General features: G+C 42.5%; 1 protein-coding gene across 1 annotated transcript in view; it reads left to right on the top strand.

Moving 5' to 3' along the window:
* The window catches only part of GABBR2 (gamma-aminobutyric acid type B receptor subunit 2), a 484,167-nt gene extending 474,865 nt beyond the window's left edge, over nucleotides 1-9,302 (top strand). The window contains exon 19 of the mRNA XM_042798101.1: nucleotides 6,815-9,302. Coding sequence (XP_042654035.1) covers nucleotides 6,815-6,980 — 166 coding nt within the window. The 3' untranslated portion in view covers nucleotides 6,981-9,302. The remainder of the gene's footprint in view (nucleotides 1-6,814) is intronic.
* Nucleotides 9,303-16,964: the final 7,662 nt, after the last annotated feature.

The following is a 16,964-nucleotide window of genomic DNA, read 5'->3' as shown; positions in this document are numbered from 1 at the left end:
ACATATGTGCACGCATGTGTGATGACTATTGTCAAAAGTCCAAATCCTTCCACACACCAGCCAGTGTTCATTCATGGTGTACATAGCCATTTTGTTCTGTTTTGATCTTAAGCAAGCTGAGAAATAAAAACAGTCTGAGGGCTTTTCAACGTTGCCATAGCAGCTGGACCTGAGTTTTGGCATAGAAAAGTCTTTACCAAGTAGTTTCCCGTAGAAACAATGCTGCGGCTACAGGGAGAGGATGGCACAAAGCACTTTCTAGATTCATGGAGGGGAAAGAATCTTATGGTACTAGCTTTCTTTTCTAGGAACGTATAGACTAAACTCACACACCACCTTCTACCAGCTCAGCAGGGTCTGCTGTGGGCCAGAGCTCGGAGAAGCGCCGTACTTGTTTGTCCTTGCATCAGCCATTTCCCCACAGCAGCCTGGTTACACAGGCACCACTCCTTCAGGATTTGAACTAATAGCTGTCAGACTGCCGTTTTGTACATGGGCAACTTAAAAGCTTATTTAAAACCAGAATAAATTAAACAAATTACTAGTCTGAGTCACATGTTACATCAGTGACAGCAAACCTGATTTCAGATAGCAGTTACGGCCCTGCACTACTTGCTGCAGGAAAATACATGGATTTCTAACTCTGTCCTTGCTCTCAAAAAAAAAACCAACCCAAACCTGCACAGGAGCTAATCCACACCCACATGCACACATATGCACCAAAAAAAGCCCCCAGTAGCTGAAATACCTGGTTATTTCACAGAAGCAGGGCTCTGGCTGAGAAAGCTCTCGTGACTTTATGGGGTCAGCAGAGTGCTTTAATGCATAGCTATTAGAGGTCTGTCTTTTTCCAGCACCATTTGACAGAAATAATGTAGTGTGAACACAGCCTCATCTGCACATGGCCCCCTTACATTAAGAGAGATGCTAAGAAAAACACAGACACTCACATAATCCAGTTGTCCCAATACAGATGTAATACAGAAAGAAAAATAGAAGTATTTGGTGATGACAGAACTTCCTCTGGGCTGGTGGTAAGCAATGAGAAGACTGAGATTTCCAAAAGGTCTTAAAGAGTGGATCAGTACAAATCTGAACAGTCGCTGACATTTATGGAAAACAATTAATAAAGTCCTGCTACATCAGAACAGTGTCATTCAGCACTTGCACAGCTGTGACTGTGCCAGGTTCAAGGGTCAGTGTCTCCCCTGAGGTTGCATTGGCAGTTTGGGTAACAGAGCCATACCACCCAGGCACAGTGCCAGAGAGGAGAAGTATAGCCATCTTCAGGACTAGGATTTTGTGATTCCCTCTTTTTGACAAGAGACTGCTTCTTTCCAGACGTTGTGCTCATTAAGAATATCCTTCCACACCAATGGGGTTTTTTTCAACTTGTCTGGCAGAACTTCTGGCCTTCCGTGGTTATTAAATATATCATTTTTGTCAACAAAAACAAGTTAAAGACCAGCTGTATTTTGTCCCTTTTTCATTTTACTCATTTTACTGCATACAATAGGGCATGTGATAGAGAGGTAGTCACACAGTCTGCTGAACCTATTTCTGATTCAGGAACACAAATCTCAAGGATTCTAGTCTGAAAAAGATTTCCTTTTTGCCACAAACCTATGAAAGGAGGAGTTAAGATAGTAATTTGCCTGCAGAAATGTTAACTCTTTAATGGCTATAGCAAAAAGAAGCATCTCAGCTCCCTGTTACTGACAGCACCCAGGAGTGCTGATATCTTCCAGTACAAAAGTACTTGCAGCATGCAGAAAATAATTTGATTTGGGCTTTTTTTAAATTTTTTCTTACTACTGGTGCTACATTTGACTAACTGAAAGTGTGATCCCATATTCTGCAGTTGTGTCCAAAGTGAAGACACAGCAGTACACATGCGCTTCAGGCTCAGTAGTGCAGGAAGCTGCTTCACATTTGTTGATGGGTTGATGTTTATATCATCTCAATCAGCATGTGAAAACATTTGTTTTGTGTTTGACTCAGATTTAGAACCTTGCGCCTAAGGAAAATGCAGTCTGTACGACTGTAAAGCAACCTTAGAGCATGAATATAGATGATTCACCGTTCCCTTTGTCTCCTACTCTCTTTCCTGCTGGGCAGGACTTGGGATGGTATCCATAGGACCACGTAAAATTTGTCATATCCAGTCAGACCATCAGACACGAGAAGCAAAAAGTCGGTGCTGGCTGCTTTCTCTTCTGTTCACACTGGCTACACAGTGTAAATTAACCCTTCGTGTAGTAGACAAAGCAGTGCTGGTGCACAGGCTCAAGCCCTGCACTGATTTCCCATGATGCTTATTAGCATACCCCATAGCACTGTTGTGTCAACTTGTGCTTTCCCAGGTAATGCTCAGGCACAGCCTGGTATTCAGAAACCCTGTATGGGGGAAGCTTAGCAATGTGGGTGGAAGCTGCACCATGCCAGTTCATCTCAGGTCCAAAGAGCAGCCTGAACCAGTTTAGAACAGATATAAAATGGTTCGTTTCCCAGTAGGCCAGGGTGTTTCTCATGCAAAGTCAACTCTTTCCTGCTGAGCAGTCCTGCTTACTTATCCAAATAGCACATCAGTCAGCTTATCTACACCATGGCCACACAAAAGCACTCAATGGGATATCTTCCATGATCCTGAAAGATACTCTTCTTGTGCACTTCCATTCCTGCGGGTCCCATCTCATCAGTGACCTGCATTCAGTGAATTAGTTTTTGGCACTGTTAAAATTTATACTGTTCTCATTTTAACAGCAACAATATGTATAATAAAACAATATGTAACTGTCTTCCAGATCTCTGAGTAAAGGTGATGACAGTTTTCTGCAGGACCCCACTAAAACATGACATTTGACTATCACCTGTATGCAGTCATTTTTGTAACCTTCAAAACAGCTAATCGCTGTGATACCCTTGTAATAGAAACCACCTTGATTTTTTTTTTTTTTTTTTTGAGCTAAATGTCTGCTTTCATCAATATTTAAATGACAGTCAAATACTCTGCTGGAGCCAGTTGTGTCAATTTTAGTAACCAAAAAGTCTCATCAAAAAAAGTTGGTTATGACTGGATTATTGCATTACGGCCACATGCCTTGGCATGAACATGCCTCTGTTATTCAGTTTCTTCACTGGCAGTGGTTCATATTAGTCTATCTATGATCCTACTCAAATCTGTCATTAAAATAAGGTGGATTTAGAATGGTTAGTTTACTTGCTGGTACAACATCTCGCTTTAGTCTTTTAGAAGTTCCCCAGCTTCTCAGCAGTTGCTGAAAATCAACATTAAAGGGCTGAAGAATCAACTTAAATGATCCCTGAATGCTTAGACACAGTTCACACACTCCTGTAGATCTTCAGGTATTTGACTGCCACAGCAGTTGTTTCAGTCCCCCCACTTACCAGTGGATCTCATCAGTGGTTTTCTATAGCAGAACTAAAATATTTTTCAAATGCCTCTGCCCCTTTTGTAGCATCGTGCGTTCCCACATGCACTGACATCGGAAGTCAAGCTTTTACTTTATTTTATTTATCCCTAATAAATAGCTTTTCTGTACAGACCTGAGGATATATGCTGTATTCTAACACAGTACCCTGATGAGTGACTGCTCTGTGTGTGGCATCACATTTCTTTCCATCTCCTTCAGCAGTTGTCTATGACTCTAAAACCACTAATAGTAACCATTCCCTCTCCAACGTGCTTGACCATATATATGCTTTTACATATCTATATTGTATGGACAACTTGAAAAAAATTAATAGAACCATAGAATGGTTTGGGTTAGGAGGAACCTTTAAAGGTCATCCAGTCCAAGCCCCCTGCAATAAGCAGGGACGTCTTCAACTAGATCAGGTTGCTCAGAGTCCCATCCAACCTGACCTTGAATGTTTCCAGGGATGGGGCATCTACAGCCTCTCTGGTCAACCTGTTCCAGTGTCTCACCGCCCTCATTGTAAAAAATTGCTTCCTTTTTTCTAGTTTAAATCTATCCTCTTTTAGTTTAAAACCATTATCCCTTGTCCTATCACAACAGGCCCTACTAAAATGTCTGTTCCCATCTTTCTTATAAGCTCCCTTTACGTACTGAAAGACCACAATAATGTCTCGCTGGAGCCTTCACTTCTCCAGGCAGAACAAGCCCAACTGTCTCAGACTTTCTACATAGGACAGATGTTCCATCCCTCTGATCATTTTTGTAGCCCTCCTCTGGACCCACCCCACCAGGTCCATGACCTTCTTATTCTGGGGCCCCAGAGCTGGACACTCCAGGTGGGGTCTCATGAGAGCAGAGGGGCAGAACCCTCTCCCTCGGCCTGCTGGCCACACTTCTCTTGATGCAGCCCAGGATGTGGTTGGCTTTCTGGGCTGAAGACACACATTGCTGGCTCATAATCACTTTTCCGTCCGCTAATACCCTGAAGTCCTCCTCCGCAGGGCTGCTCTCAATCCACTCATTGCTCAGCCTGTATTAATACAGGAGGTTGCCCCAAAAGCGTTGACAAAATGTAGCAGGGGTGAAGGGAAAACCACTGATATCGGAGAAAAAAAAACACTACAAAGAGTGAGACAAGGTACAAGATTTACTTTCACTTAAGGAGAAAATAGCAGTTTTGTTTGGATTTTGTTACTTTTTTTGTTTTGGTTTGGTTTTCCCCCCAAGAGTTTTGCCTGAACTCTTCATTGTGTGCAAGTCTCCAGGCTACAGTCCTCTGCCCTGGTTCCAGGAACCAAGTTTTCAAGTGAAAGTAAACTCTAAGTATACTTAAAGCAAAATTTGCCACCCACTGCAGCCACCATTGGCATAGCCAAATAAACATGCTTTGTCCATGGTATGGCTAACACTTAAATGGGTGAAAAAAAATCCCATTCACTTGATTATGCAACTGGATTCTCTTGGAATAGCTTCAAAAAGCTCTTTAATGAGAAGTCTGTAACAGTTGAACAAAGTAAGCATTTCCACTGGTGGGAAAATAAGCGCGAGCAAGTCTGTGTTTGACCCTGCAATGAGAGAGAGAATGACAATCCACAGCATTGGGCTCATAAGGATTCAGCACATGGAAGCAGTGAGCCATGCCACCTCTGCACTCCTTGGGAACGAGGCATGATTTCATTGATAGCACCAGAAAGAGTTGGGCACAGTAGCAAAATAACAATGAAAGGATTTTGTTTAGTCCCAGGAATGTATTGCCAGCACTACAGTGATCAACACTGTGCATTAATATTGCATCAAACTTTTAAAGGGAGTTTGGGGGAAAAAAAAAAAAAAAAGTGAGTTTTCCGGCTAGGCAGACTGCAACTATTTCCACCACATCTCTCTATAAACAAGCCTTAGTTTGTAGTAAAGAAACTAAAGAGGAGCAGCATTACATTTCTCTCTGTTTGGATTTGAAAGCTATACTGCTTGGTCCAGAGCAGTGCAATGGATGTCTTGGTAGCTGTTTCCACTTCCTAGCGCAAAGCAAAAAAAAAAAAAATTAAATATTGTTTGAATTGGAAAGGCTGTCCAAAGGCAAGCTTTCAAACATACACTTCTTGTAAAGGTCTGTCTGTATGTAATCATTATATCAGATAACATGGAAATATAAATTTAAAGCTCTATTGTACTGATACAATGCTTTGTATGGGCATTTTTTGTCAAGAATCAAAAAATCAGTCTTCGGTTCAGTTCTGTCACTTTGACACCTGTCTTTTATTTAAAAAATCTCTCCGTGTTTCAGGAGTGAGTGTCTCCAAATACAGAAGCAATCCTGGTATAACTTCTCAATCACTGTAAACCTCAACTGGATTTTGACTTTATTTAAGGTGTCGGTATACCGACAGCATGGGGGTAGCAGAGCCCATGTCTCATAGCCCTGTCCTCTCCACAGAGAAGGGTTACTTGGGCTATCTGAGCACAGCTCAGTGTCCCTTTAAAACAAACAAAACACAGAAACCAAAACAAAGCCCCACCAGTTATGATTGTGTCAGTCAGCTTGGAAAACTGGATACAGGATGATGGGTTCCTAAATACTGACTTTTGGTGTAGGTAGTAGGTTAGACTGCTTTTAGTGCGCCAGCTCCTCAGTCCCACAGCACTGACTGTGGGAACTCGACAGCATTCAGCACCTCAAAAGCACAGACCTAAGTTGCAAAGAGGAGCTACTTGGAAAAAGCTGTCAGCCCAAATTCCCTCCCTCCTTTCCTCCCTTCCTCCCTCCTTCTTTCCTTCCTTTTCTCCCTTCCTCCTTTTCTCCCTCCCTCCCTCCCTCCCTCCCTCCCTCCCTCCCTCCCTCCCTCCCTCCCTCCCTCCCTCCCTCCCTCCCTCCTTGCACCTGCGTTTGCCTTAGCTGGAGTTGCAAAAACGCCATCCTTAATTCCAGCATCCTCGTGCTAAGTGATGCATGGCTCAAAACTCAGCCTGTGACCTGGTGCGTGTCTTTGCAGTTAGCCGGGGCTCTGGATGCAATAGATCACTTTGCAAGGAGTGGCGGCTTGCTAAGCCATATGCCCTCATTGCACACTCAACTTTTTTCCAAAATCAGCAGTCTAACAATTATGGTGAAAGTGCCTGGGATTTTGAGAAGGTTGTGGGATGCTGAGAACACACCCTTAGATTCCTTTGTCAGGTCTAGCCCATCAGAAGAAGTCCCCAAGGGGAAATAAGGCCAGGGTGGCACAGCTCAACAGCAGAGAGCCTTGACATTAACCCTTTCTCTCCCAGTGGCAGGCGCAGAAAGTATCCTTGCAGCAGCCTGCAAACGTACCAAGCATGTAACGTATCACAGTGTCCTCCTGGCTAATGCTGCTCTCTCTCTGTCTCTCTCGCAGCATACAGCGTCGGCTGTCCTTGCAGCTGCCCATCCTTCACCATGCCTACCTGCCATCCATAGGAGGAGTTGATGCCAGCTGTGCCAGCCCGTGCGTAAGCCCCAGTGCCAGTCCTCGGCACAGGCACGTGCCGCCCTCCTTCCGAGTCATGGTTTCAGGGCTGTAGGAAAGGGAGGTCAGTGCTTCCTGAACTGCTTTTAAGTACTCAATGACTGGACTCAACATCTGACCTAGAACTCTGCTACAAGCATATAACATTGGCTCTTACTGCAGAGGAACTACCGCTGAGGCCGCCGTCACAGGAGTGCCCGTGTAACTCGTGTGGGAAGGCAAAGGAGGACACAAGGAGTTTGATCTGTAGCCTTATTCATGGAGTTTTTATTTCTTCACATAGAAGTCACTGAAAAACCTTTCTTCCCGAATTTCTACTGGCAACAAGGAGGCTGGGAAATACAGATCTTGCAAAAAAGACACTAGGAAAAAAAAAAAAAAAAAAAAAACCAACCATTCAAATGTCACTGAGCTTTATGTGGCTGCTGAGAACATGCAATTCTATACTATATCCATGTAAGGAAAATACAATGGTTGAGCTATACCATATTTATTGAAATAGATACACTCATTTTTACAAGAGTTGTGTTAAATTGCTGGAAACATTCTGCACTGGTTAGTCTTGCTTGTTTTCATTTCAGGGACGGTGTTCGATAGGGAAGAAGGGTTATGAGAAATGATTCCTCGGGTGTCATTGAGACTCTGCAGTGCTGTGAGCAGGGTCACCTCTGACTTGCAGCTGTACGTGAAACCCAAGCAGAGGCTGAAGCTCCAGCTCTGAGTTGACACCAGCTGGAGAGCTGCTGGTTGGAAGCAGAGCACTTCACCCTTCTCCAGGGATGGTGGTAGTGACTGCTGACCATCTGCAGCTTTATTTTAGCAAAGTTTCTGCACCTATTTCAGAATAAACACCACCAACCATAACGTACTAAACTGTCTGGAAAAGTCCTAGGGCTGATAACTCAGGAAGCTGAGGACAGATGGGTAGTAAAGTCTTATTGTCACAGGATGGATTGTTTTTCATAGTTTGTTTGAATTATGTCACACATAATTACAATAAAATTAATCTAGTGGACTTGGGGGGGAGGGCTTAGGGCACAGCACTCTGCTGCTGCAGGCAAAGCCTGCAGAGCGCATAGATGTGAATATACACTATGTTTGCTTTGTACCTGCGTGTGTGACAGTTGTAGTGGATAATGGAGAGGACAAATCAAATTTACCAATAGAATATTTTATCTGAATCCTAAAAGGACTGTGAAAAAAACCTGCGGTTTTTATACTTTAGCTTCATCCCCTGAACCAAAGTAATTAGGAGGACCGATAGCAGCATACCATCTGGACCAGCTCTGGAGCCAAACCCTCAGGCACAGGTGAGACACACATGCAGCTCCTTTTTCCGAGGGACTGGAAATGTGGCATCTCACTGGCAGGGCTGTTTGCTAAGAGCAGGGAGAAAAACCCACATGAAGCACCCACCGGGCTCTCAGTTTTCTTTGACCAACGCCTGTGCACCTCAGACCAATCCTTTGTAATGACATTTCTACAAAGGTTCATAAATCAGCAATGACTGAAGCACGGCTGAAGAGGTTCATTAGCTGAGGGACTTGACCACAGCTTTGATGAGCTAGCATAAATCTCCATTAAAAATAAAAACCAACCCATAGTGGCCAAAACCAACATGAATATGTATCTGAATCTTACAATCAGGAGCATCACAAAATATTTCACTTGGCACATACAGTAAGAGAGGTTATGGAAATATCTGTAGCTTTTAGAACAAAAACATGTAAGTATAAACACAGATAAAATAGAACTCATTACTCTGTTTAAGCACTAAACACTGACGTTGTCACTCAATGTGTGTTGACAGTATTCTCTTGCTTTATTAATATCATCAGGGCCTGGTTTATTTTAAAAGGAATGTTAATTTTTAAAAAGAGCAAATTACAATATTGTATATAATGTATACACAAAGGTCTCTGTAGAAATATTATTCCAATTTAGCAGGAAAAAAAAAATCAGAAGTATCGGACCATTGGAGGTGAGTGTGTGTGTGTGTCTGTAACTTCGTGAATACTGACTGTGTGACGTTTATTAGGTTTAAACCATGCAGTACATTCTTTGTCTCAATGATACTGTAGTTTCTCCCATAACTTTTTTTTTTTTACTTTACTGCAGATAACAAGACCAACCAAGTGAATATAGCTATTTAATGTTTCTGTTCTTTTATACTGCAGCAAAAATGTACTGTAAATTTATGAAGAGGCTGTGCCCCAATGGCATTTTCCAATGATGTTAGTGCACAAATGCTTTAAACTAGACTGGAACTGCCAGAATAAAATGTAAATGAAGAATTTCTTGTATAACCTTATACTGCATGAGATCAATTTTTAATAAATTGTTGCAAATCTGTTTTTATGAATAAAATATATAAAACCTAGCTTTTTGGACTCAGTGCCCTCTTCCCCACAGCAAAACCATTTTTAATGTGTATGTGTGTGCTTGCGTGTGTATATATAAATATACGTATATATAAAAGCCTCCCTGGAGAAGGAGGAATGATATTAAACACCACGTTGCAATAAGAAGTCAAAATACACATTCTAATACAGTTAAAGGGTTCACATCTAGAGAAAATAGATAGATGAGCTTCTGCCCTGAAATACAATTACTGCAGTAATCATGAGTGAAGTCTAAGCCATTTTTCAAATGGGAAAATTATCAAACATATACTGAACGTTTACATCCAAACCACACTTAATACATGCACTATTCTCCCTTGCACCACAATGAGCGTGAATTCAGGAGTAAAAGAAAGATTGCACTATATCACATAAATTACTGAAGCTGAGCCAGTCTTCTAGCTCGATAGTGAAATCCCTGATTCAGCAAATGAGAAGTTTCTTAGCATAATCACCAATTGTTTCATGAAGGCAAACACTAAAATTCTCCCTCCAGTTTCATGCATGTGGTGAGTTTTGTGTCCTAAACCAGATTCTTCTTCATGGCAGAACTGGAGGAGGGTGGGAATATAGTACAACAAGCCAGCTAGAGGAAAGAGCACTTTTAGTTTGCTTTTCAACAGGATCATCCTCACGCCAGCACAAAATGACATAAAACCCAAAATGAGGGAATTCGGAGCCACCACAAATGTATTTTCTGTAGATTTCTGGTGCATCTTAGGAGTCCCATCGAACACATGCAAAAGTGAAAATACCAGCAAGGAGTGAACAGCATGGATCGTGGATCTCAACGTAGAATACCAGATGGCAGGAGAAACTCAAACAGATACATCAAAGCTCATTCAAGAAAGTAAAAAAAAAAATTCTAGAATGACTTTATTTTGAAACCTATATTCAACCATAAATTGTGGGAGGATGTGAACAACTTAGAGTTGCTCAAGAATAACAGGAAACCAGAACAAAGTAAAACATTGCTTTAAGAGGTGAAGAGAAAAATAAGAGGGAGATGTCAGGAGAGCGAGTTTACTTGAACTGTTGAGTTTCGACAGTCACAGCAAATACGCTTCCTATAAAATCCTAAAATTGTTACTGAATTCATGGAAAACTACTAATGTTGCAGCACTTCTTTCAAACAATAAAATCAGTGATGGTAAGGGAAGAGCGAGAAGCACTTTTTCCGTTTCTCCTTTCTTTTAAAAGATACAGCACCTTTTCTTAAAGGTTTATAATCAAATATTTTCCGGTCTTTTCAGAATTAATTTGTTCATTGCAAATCCCTGTACGGTACGCCTGTTCTCCCCAAGATTGGATTAGTGTTTCTGTCCCTTTGTGCTCAGGCTTGCTAAGTTACTGGACACCAGCCCAGCAAGACCTGTCCCAGCACTTCCCCAACACCCTGTGGGTATCGTCAGGCCTTTACCGCACACTCATACCACAGCCCAAAGGATGGGCCAGTCTGCCCGTTCAGCAAACCGACTCTCCCTGTCACTGACTTGTTTAATAGGTATTTTCTTCTTGCTGCCTGAGAAGACTGACAGGTTTATTACAGTAGCTTAAACATCATGATTTTTATCCGAGTTTGGTCCTCAGTTACTGACAGCCTTTTCCATCTCTTGAGATGGTGAATAGTACTTATGGCCATTACTTTAATATGCATGAATATTATTCACGAGTGCACTTTCAAGAGGATTCTGCCTCTTGAGCCGATCAGAATTCTGCCAGTGCACTACTGTGCTTATCACTACTCACTAAATGACATTGCAGAGGAGCAATAGAGGGTCTAGGGCTGCACTGGAAGAAGTGGGGAGGAGACAGACAGAGCGCATGTTGGGCTGCTGGCAAGGGCAACCCTGAGTGGCAGTACCATCACATCAGTGCTGCCACAGACCGCCCTTACCCGCAGACTTTCTGAGCCACGAGCTTTGCAAACTGCAACTGGTTTGAACTCCCTCCCCTGGCGATGACTTGCTGAAGTGGGCCAAATGAAAGGAAAGAATAAGGGCAGGCAGGAGGAGAAAGGAGGGAGAGGCATCTCCAATCATTGAGCATGTCCTTCACCACCCCCCGAGAAAGTGGCTGCTGCTGATGCCATCAGAGCGGAGCATCGCACAAGCATTTAAACAAATTACTGAACTTTAGAGGCTAAATTCAGGAGAGGTCAAAGAGATTTGAAGACAGGAGCAGGAGGTGGGAGTGCCAGCTGTAGGTACCAGCAGCAAGCAGCCTCTGGGCTGTCTCACTAGCAGAAGCAAATCAGAAAGGAGCTCAGATGACCTTGAGCTTCAGGAGAAAGAACAGACAGCTTTATGAGTCGGTAAACACAGGCTTTGACTAGAACCGAGGATCTTTATCTCCTGACAAGAGGTTATGCAGCAGGAGCCCTGTACCCACATACACTGGCTACAACTTAAGCCGAGAAAAGCATCAACTGCGTTTACAACCTACAGCTGTAAACACTTCAGGGATCACATCACCCACCTACCTACTACTGTAGGCAGCAGTGTGGGATGCCTGCTCAAGCAGGGGAGCTGCCACTGTAGCAAACCACCTCACAGACATGAAGTCCTCCATTCTGTCAAATCAGTTTGACTGGAAAATAGTGTGTGTGATGCAAAGAGGACTCACAGGACACTGAGAAGGCACAAGCAGCCCAGAATTAATGGTCTGGAAAACACCGTGAGGGCCAAGGCAGAGACATCCATGTTACCTTCTGCTTTGGGAATTTGTCAAGCACCTAAAAGCAAAATCCATTCTAAGGACATACACACCCAGGCCATCCCCAGCTCAGAATTAATTCTCCTTGGTGCTGGCCCACTCTGCCACTCAGTGCAAAACCCTGAGCCTGTGCAGCTGAACATCCCCTGTTTGTCCAGGCCTAAGGAAAAAGGAGCACGAAGCAGAAATGAAGAACTGGAAAAGAGCTGGCAGGGAATATGTGCATGCCTTTGTACTCATAAAGTGCTCTGCTGCACTGTTACACAAATGGCTCCTACTCTGCCCTGTCTAAGGGTACCCCAGTATTACCAAACACCAGGAAACCCTCCCAGCAGACAGAGGGTTGGAGATACCTATCTGAGAGGAGGAAGGAACCTCACATCCTCACCAAATAAGCTAGTTGACATAATAATTCGTTCACATTATTAAGTAGGCTATCAACTGGTAATACAAACCAGTATAAGCCTTGTAAGAATAAAGCATGCCTCTCCAGCATATGAACGTATCTCTTCGGGAAACCTCGTGTTTCTATTACATTTAACACATTTGTGCAACACAGCACAAGCACAGCTTTTGTTACCCCAGAGAACAAAACTGTTCCTCCAACCTGAGACAACCTTCACTTCATCCCCTTCTAGAGCTGTGTCTGAAGCAGAGAGCCACAGACAAAACAGCAGAGATGAAAGTCATCTCTTGAGCAGTTCAGGAGATAAATCCGAGAGAGGCAGTGGTGCCAGGACCACCTGTCTGAGCGGGCTCCGAGGGGCACCTGCAGATGTAGGTGTCACTAAAAGACCTGCTGAGAAAAGCAAATTGCTGAGCATAGATCAGCTTCTCCTCAAGAAAGGTAAAAGGAAGTAAAGTCTTAGTTGCTCATCTTAAAGGCAGTCACATTTCCAAAGACATCAACTCTCCCTGTGATGAATGGCGGTGGAGGGACACTAACAGTAGTTGGCAGGGAGGCAAGGACAGTAACTTCATACTAGGGCTGTGGAGGGAGGGTGATGAGATAAAGGTTAAAGAATTTAAATTAACAATTCCATAAGCCCCACAACTCATCCAGACTCTCAACACTGGAAAGAAATCCTGTTCAGTTTGCCTTGGCTCATACTTAGGTCACTGGAAGACACTATTTGAGCAAAGTAAGAGAGCTAATGGGAGAAAAGGGAAAAAATATCAAAAAACGAACACACACATACGAGAAAATGGCTTGAGAGCCATAAAGATGCAAATGAACAAGGGACTCAGCTGCAATCTCTCCTGAGGAAGACACATCAATGTCAGCATCAGATATAAGCACCCCTAGCAAAAGACAGTCACTGTCATCCCACAAAGCTAGCTGTACAAATTACTTTGTTAAAATTGTCAGAACCAAAGCCAACACTATCACTAACTGCCTCAGCGTTGGTAGTAACAAAAATGGGAGCAACTGTCCTCCAAATTTTGACCTCAGCTTCTAGTAGGCTCAAAGTTTGAAATTCAATTCAATACTTCAAAACCCTAGGCTGTTTCCAGCTTTTGTTATTACTGGAGGGTTGCAGGAGCATGAAGTTTGCAAAATACCAATCCTAATGAAAATTTTACAGAAACCGGTTCTTACACACACAGAGACACGTTTTTTAACTGGACTGCCTTAGTCAAGGTATGGGGAGAGGACATGTTTCACTGTTCTCCCTATGTATACACATTTTACTGTTTTTGGAGGACTCCACAGCATTTCCCTTTGAGATTACAGAGTCTGCAACTTCCATCTGAAAGCACAGCTGAAAAATCTGTCATACTGCTGTTGTCATAGGGAATATTTCTCTAATAAGCATCCCCATTCTTTGAGGACCTTTCAGTCTTTTCCCTCCCCTTCCCCACCAGCTAGTATTCTATATTTGCTACTTTGTTTTAGTTTTAAAACCCAAGAATTTATTTACCTAAGAATTAACTGACATTTGAACTTAAATAAGCAATTTATGATGAGAGTGAAGCTCAGCAAAGTGGAAAAAACGCGTGAGTTGTTCCAGCATAATCCATGTAAACAAGTAAGAACAGTAATTGCTACAGTTCAAAACTTTCAGAGATATTTCACAGGGGTAAATGAAAAGAATTTCAAAACAAAATCAAGTAAATGTATCCCAGGTTTAATTAACCATTGAGTTAGAGGACAAAGTCAGCTCTGGGTTACCCTTGAGCAGCTGATTCAGGTTGCCACAACCTGGGATCAAATCTGCCTGCTCCATGAGCTGGGGCCTGTTTGCTCACTGCTTGTTAAAGCTGCACTCATCTCTGCAAAGACTGGCTTGTAAATTTTTGAAGGTGAATGAATTAACTGTGAAATTCAGACTAGCACACGTGAATTCTCCAGAGATCTTTTCTTTCTTTGTGCTAGCCTGCCACTCCTCCCATCCCATTACGCCCTTCACAATACTGCCATTTGATATAAAACTGCTCCTATGAGGCACAAGTAACACATAATGAGGGTGGAAAGACATATAAAGACGTTCATTTAATTGGTTTGTGGCACGGCATTTCAGTATTAGGAGTGGGGAGCTGATAGATCCAAAGGCATCTTCCCCTACTGAGCATTAGGTTATTTGCTTTGTCACAGGATGGGAGCCGCCGCACCAGACGTCCATCAGTTCCTCTCAACAGACGTTTTCTTGGTGTTTTATTCTAACTAGATCCCAGAGCAGCAAGACTCACTCCTCCTCTCTGCTTCCAGACTTTAACAAACTCTCCTGGCTGAGACTTTTTAAATATACCAAGAAGGTGAAGCCTCACCTGCACCTGCTGGACCCTGTGCGCTCTCAGGTGAGCCCGGCAGCCGGGACGCTCGGCAGCTGGACAGACCCTCTGCAAACAACATTTGCCTGCAATGCAGTGTGCAGAAATGCTGTACTGTTGCACATCTCTCCTTTTATTTTCCTTTTCTCTTTTTTTTCTTTTCATCTTCTTTACCAGCATAAGTCCATGCGCCATTTCCACTGTTCCTCATGTAGTTGCTACCAGTGCTGGCACATCTGATAAGTTCAAATCTTTCTGAAAAGGCTGTCAGTCCTTACTTGAGAAATCATTAGAAGCAAACACTTACTTCAGGAGTCCCAAACGTGACAAAAATAGCTTCAAGAATGAAAAAGTGCCTATTTTAATACAGCCTCCTTTTAAATAAGCTCTCTAATTTTTCCCAGTGTACGTCAGCAATCATCAAACCCCATTGCCTTCTACCAAGTGTGCACCCAGCTCTGTTTCAGTCCTCGCAGGCACACTTGCATTATTTTTTCATACCTCTTATTTTCTGTCTTTTTTTTTTTTTTTTTTTTTTATGGTCATGTTGCTGATTTATTGTTTGTTTGTTTTCAAGCAATACAGAAACAAAATGAACTTTCCCATATGGAGAACACCAACCACAGAGCATTCGCGTCTGTGCAGTACAAATGCTCAAGTATAAACTGCTTCTCCTCATCCAGCATGCAGAGTGCGTATCCCAGACTGTGCAGATAGAAGCTTAGAGCTTCAGACAGATAAAAGATAATAAAATGAGCTTGGGCCTCATTAACTTACCCTGTTGATGTGAATATTAACATACATTAAAATCCAAGCTCCAGAAAGAAAACACATTCCCAGCCCTCGTCACAGGCAAACTGCAAGCAATAATAAATTCCTTGAATTAATTTAGTTCATCATACTCTAAAGCTACAGTAAGACACTCTACATAAAGGCCTTCTCCACATGGTTTTAAAAGTTTCGTAGCCAAATGCAATTTCAAGAATTAAATCTCTGGTTATGCACTTTGCTTATGGCTTTGATGAATACCCTGCTGCTCTGGCTGCATATACAGAAAGAGTCTAGGAAGGCACTTTTCTTTCTTTCAGGACCTAGTTCAGCTTGGTATGCATAAAACCATTTACGAACATACCAGAATTTAGACAACCTTGCTGAAATTAATTTAATGGGGTATATTCAAAATGATGAAAAGATGTTTCTCATTAATTTCTGCTTTGGAATAATGTTTTCCTTTCACTGATATTCAGTTCTTTTACTCTGTTTTAAATAGATGCTACATCATCTTCACTATAATTACATTACTAGCACTACAATAGTGATGCAAATAAGGACTCCTCATCTTTTTTTTCCCCTTTTCTATTCCTTTAGGGGAACAGTGTTTACAGTATACTGTTTGTCCTTATGTAAGAAAAAATAAGGTGAAAAAAGACGCTGCTTTCTTTTTACTTATACTACAAACTTCATGTTTCTTGTGGAAGTTCAAAAATGTGTTTAACACCATAACAAAGGAAAAGAGATTTGTGGAGATCGTTAGTTCCTCCAAAAGTCCATTCCAGTCTTGAACTGGCCCTTTGGAAAGCATCACCCTCTCTCTGGGGCAGGATGTTCATTACATGAAGCCGTCATCAGTGACCCTCATCCCAAAGCTTTAGGGCATCTTTCAGCTTTGTTAATCCCAGTCACAAGCTTATTATTTAAAATGTACTTTCCTCAGGCTCCACTGCCACACTCGACTCCCATCACGAGATTTCTCTGCTGTCCTGCATGGGGTTGCTCTCTTCATTCCTAACATAGCTGGCATGGTGAGATATCGGTGGTTTTACCCCCGACTCCCCACGCTGAATGGACAGACACACTTGGCATGGGGGAATTTATTCACTATGGGACTATGCTGCACTGTGTAAACTGTGGTGGTCTAAGATAGGTGTCTGTTCCTGCAGCTGTGACAGAGAAATTTCCTATTGGTAGCTTGTACATCCCAGTAAGATAGCATTATCCCACAAGAACGGTAGAGTAGCCTATCATATGCTTTTCAGGGATGTATTTACTTAATTGGCAGAGACACATTTGGATGTTTGTGGCACGTCAATCAACACACCGCTTTGTGCACAGTAGCTTTCTTTACATTTAATACACAGATCATTGGCTTA

The sequence above is a fragment of the Tyto alba genome, unplaced genomic scaffold, assembly GCF_018691265.1.
Source record: "Tyto alba isolate M040663 unplaced genomic scaffold, T.alba_DEE_v4.0 Super-Scaffold_27, whole genome shotgun sequence".
Taxonomy (NCBI): domain Eukaryota; kingdom Metazoa; phylum Chordata; class Aves; order Strigiformes; family Tytonidae; genus Tyto; species Tyto alba.
The sequence above is the reverse complement of the archived record's forward strand: the minus strand, read 5'-3'. Positions and strand labels throughout refer to the sequence as shown.